The sequence below is a fragment of the Octopus bimaculoides genome, chromosome 1, assembly GCF_001194135.2.
Source record: "Octopus bimaculoides isolate UCB-OBI-ISO-001 chromosome 1, ASM119413v2, whole genome shotgun sequence".
NCBI classification, from domain to species: domain Eukaryota; kingdom Metazoa; phylum Mollusca; class Cephalopoda; order Octopoda; family Octopodidae; genus Octopus; species Octopus bimaculoides.
Genome location: NC_068981.1, coordinates 5,448,570 through 5,452,878, shown reverse-complemented (window position 1 = coordinate 5,452,878; position 4,309 = coordinate 5,448,570). Strand labels below are relative to the sequence as shown.

Below are 4,309 nucleotides of genomic sequence, written 5' to 3'. Positions count from 1 at the left end.
AAAAAAAAAAAAAAAAAAAAGGTGTAAAGCTAGCGGAGCAGGGAAGCAACCTACAGCCAGCTCATCAAAGCTGGCTGTGAGACGTTCAAATATCTATATATCACAGTCCTTTGATGAGCTGTAACAAGGTTAGGAGAGAATAGGCAATGTTAGAAAGGTGTTAAAAAATGGCTGTTGTCCATTCCAAGGCGTTGAAGCACCAAGTATGTTACTGATCCAAGCAGGCTGTGATATGAAAGTCCAATTTAGCAGCACATTCACAACCACTTGGTCAGTAACAGACATGGCAGACAAACAAAAACAAACAAACAAAGATTCTTTTCTTCTATTCTGAAAACTCAAAATCTGCAAATATCCAAGTGGGGGGTAAGGGGCACACCAAACTAGCAGTGATGACTGGCAGGAGACAAGGCTCATCAAAGCTGGCTGTGATAGGCCCCATAGATTTACTATGACATCCAGCATTGATGCCTTTGTAACCTGTTTCTACATCAAGCTCTGTTGCACTGAAAGGAATAACGGAGAGGGACGGGCGGAATGTAACTGTAGTTATTCAACTAAAATTTCTTTTTTCCTTCTCTTTTTTTTTACATAATTAGGCATAATTAGACAAACTAGTTTCGCTTTACTTGCAGTTTCAATTCATATTTCATCAGCAGCAAGAATGTAAAGTGATCCGCTCGAAAGACAGGGTAGTAAGAAGTTTATAAAATAACATCTCACTACCCGTGTCTTTCAAGCCAAACACAATTGTTATAGTGGAAAAAATAAAAAAGGGACGAGGCTGGAAACTGAAAAAAGGGCAAAACTAGAACAGGGAGGGAGTAGTAAGTTAGTGCATGTTGCGTAAAGTAAGAGGTAGTTGAAAGTGTCCACTTACGGCAGCAGCTTCTGTGCGAAATTCATCTGGACTTGTTGGACAAGCAAGGTCCAACAATACTTGAACCACCTGGTCTTCAACATCGACTGAAATAAAACATTAACATGCTAAAGGACACACGATCACCCAAAATATTTAAGAAGATTCAACAATTTAAAATATTTTTAATGAGTCTCACAGAATTAATTTACATCCTACTGCCGACTGGAGAAATGAACAAAGTCCGCCATTCTCTGTAAAGAATGGCAGCAAATCCTTGAAACCAATTCATACCAATGGCTATCATGGAAGCTTCGACATTGGATTGAAACCTCAATAATAATATAGAAAAGGCATTTCATCCCATCAGCTTTCCAATTTAGTGAATTCCATATTTAATGTCCATTTATTTTTTTTATGCCGGCATGTGGTCAACGGTTTGAGAGAATCTGATGGTCCCAAGGACTGCCTATCATGCTGCATTGTCTGCCGACATGGTTTCTACAGTTGGGTGCCTCTCTAATGCCAAACATGCTACAGAGCGTACTGGGTGCTTCTCTTGTGCCACCAACACCAGTGAGGTTGCAAGACTATGAACCTTGAAGAGGGAGAATTAGGAGTTAAAGCATGAAATAAGGGGCCAGAGCAGTGGTTTATTGCTGTAGAGGAGCTGCTACACCAGTATTTGCATTTTGGAAGGGAGGCTAAGTGATTGGGTGGAGCTCCAAAGACAAAAACAGTGACGAGGTGTCTGGGCAGACCTTCAAGGTACAAGGGGCATAGAAGAATCCGTAGTGTGGGTAGGTGGAGAGAGAATGGGGGAAGAATGTGATTGGAAAGATAGGTGGCCCTGAAAGGGAGATGAATGGTGGATGACCTCTGAGGCCAAGTGTCAAGAGTAAAGATTGACGGAATGCAGGGCAGCAGAATATTGATACAGTAAAGAGACAGATGACATGTAACTGGGTGGGCTACAAGAGTGGATAGGTGGGGGAGGGAAGTGTATGAGGTGAGGGAGATGGTGAAGTGGAGAGAAAAATATTAATGGATGAAGGAAGGACAAAGAGTGAAACACCAGGAGATGACATTATTTGCTGCAAATATGAAATAGCCGAAGATTGAACCAAGGACCCTATCAGAAGCAAGTTTAAAACTGACAAAGAAATAATTACCTCTTTCTACAAGTTCTTGTTCAAGAAGTACCACAAGGGCAGCATGACTGGTCTTTCTTACCTAGACATTCCAAAACAGAAAAAAAAAAGGACAACAACTAATTTAATTTTAGGTACCTGGGTGAAAAGAAGAGGTGGGTAGAATGTGTGTAACTATGTACCTGGTTGTCACTGTCACTGAGGTATTTGACAATCAAAGGCAGAATATAAGTAGGAACAGCATTGGCAAATAAGTTACTTTTTTGTTGACAGTACATGGCAACATGAGGGACTTGCTCAACCAAATCTGACCTAACAGTAGGTTCTGAAAATATACAAAAACATAAAATAAAATAAATAAAACAGATAGCATGAAATAAAGCCATCTTTGTCTTGGGACCTTAATTACACAAATTCATACAATATTTTACAATATATAAATGTTGCATTGATTTTTACGAGTTGCATTTGAAATTTAGTGTTAATCTTGCATACAAAGCTTTTCCTTTCTTTGATCAAACTCTTTAGCATTCAGATTTCTCCATCAAATGTAATGCTTATTTATTCACATCGATTCGCATTGGGCATTATCTTGTAGCTCCAAGATTTTGAGGATGTGACAATTTTTTTAGAATGATGTTATAAGTTAGACCAGTTTGAACATTAAACCGAATACTCAATCCGGGCATGGTAGGTTGAAATGCTAAGGAGTTCAGTCCTGCTCCGTAACTAAGTCACAACCCCAGTTTTTGCTGTTAAAATCCAGTATAAAATGCATCAAGTAATGAGTACATAATATAAACATCAAAAAATTTGGGCATCTGACCTCTGGTCACTTAGACGATTGCCTATAGAAAAATCAGTCATCAGGTTTTTAGAAAACAATACGAAGACCAAAGAAAAACAGGAAACAAAACCATTTCAAATGTCAAACATTTTTTCAAGTTTCAAAAGAAACCTAAAGTGACCCTTTTGATATCAAGCAGTTTGAGTAAGCCCAGTCTATGATACAAGAGGTTTCTTTTGAAGTGATCTAAACTAAAACCTTCCATCCAAACTTCATTGTTCCTAACACTGGGTTAATGAGGATACACTTATCTCACTAAATTCATTCTTTTCAAACTTAACTAAAACAAAGAGTGAACATAACAGGAATATGCTAAGAAAAGGATTATTTTGTCTATAAATTCTTATTTTCAAAATAAATCAAAACAAAAACTATGTATTTCAACAGAAAAGTGGATTAAGTTTGAAACAAATGTCATCCAAAACATAACAAATATGTGTTTTAAATATAATGTATGGAAGGGAAAAAAGAAAAAAGATTTGCTTTAATACTATGATTAATCATTTCACTCCATCTAAGACCAGTAAAGGAGATTTAGAAGACATATCTAATTCAAAGAATCTGCAAATTCTGAATGCATCTTTAATTTTTTGCCCAGGATGAGAGGGGGGGGGGAACACAGACAGAATTCCAGTATGTCTGGCAGATTTATCCAGTTCCTCTAGCTTCCTCTTAAGCTGTATTCCACATTATACCCATTGTTTTGTGTTGGTTTGTCTCTGAAGTGGAAGTTCTCTCCTGTTGCCTAAACAAAAGCCAGGCACATGGGCCCAACTGAACAAAGTTGTCACCATTGCTGGTGTAACTGAGCAGGTTAATGTTCTTTGGAGCTATTGCTAGCCAAACCAGCAAAGACACTGCCAAGAGGAAGGAGAGGGAGGTGGTGGTGGACTGGAAAAAATAAAGTAGACCAATGGTTCTCAACCATTTTCCATTTAGTCCCAGGGGTCCACATTTTAAGGATCCAGGAAAAAATTTTGATTTGGATGTATTTACTGTAGGAAACAGCTACAGATTTTTAAATGTTTTAAATAGTTCAACATATAAAAGTTGATATATGAAAAGCAGAATAGGAACTTTGAAAAAAAAAAGTGTCTCCAACACTGATGGTCTTTGGAAATGTCATTGTAGAATAGTAACCAAAGAGGTCCAGAGGTACCAAAAAAAAAAAAGGGGTGGGCTTGAGAAATCACTGAAAAGGGCCAACAATGTATCTCAGGTGGCAGTGAGCAAGCATTTCTGAACATCAATTCTATGACCCAAAAGGTTGTTCCACAGCCATTGAGTTACGACTGCCTGATATAAAAAAGAGAACTCAGTCCTTAGATACCACCAGACCACTTTCATGGCTTGTCATCCATGAAAGCTGGACACAAGAGATTTCTTTACAGCTTTCACCCAGTTAAAACCTAGGATTCAAGGAAAATGTTAGCGAGAAAGGGCACAGAAATT

General features: G+C 38.1%; 2 protein-coding genes across 2 annotated transcripts in view; one reads left to right on the top strand and one right to left on the bottom strand.

Moving 5' to 3' along the window:
• The window catches only part of LOC106873834 (serine/threonine-protein phosphatase 4 regulatory subunit 1), a 49,386-nt gene extending 46,975 nt beyond the window's left edge, over positions 1-2,411 (bottom strand). The window contains exons 1-3 of the mRNA XM_014921343.2: positions 2,193-2,411; positions 2,032-2,092; positions 881-966 (exon numbers count right to left, since the gene is read on the bottom strand). Coding sequence (XP_014776829.2) covers positions 881-966; positions 2,032-2,092; positions 2,193-2,396 — 351 coding nt within the window. The 5' untranslated portion in view covers positions 2,397-2,411. The remainder of the gene's footprint in view (positions 1-880; positions 967-2,031; positions 2,093-2,192) is intronic.
• Positions 1-4,309, top strand: part of LOC106867230 (serine/threonine-protein kinase TBK1) — a 258,492-nt gene that overhangs the window by 133,332 nt on the left and 120,851 nt on the right. The window lies entirely within an intron of this gene.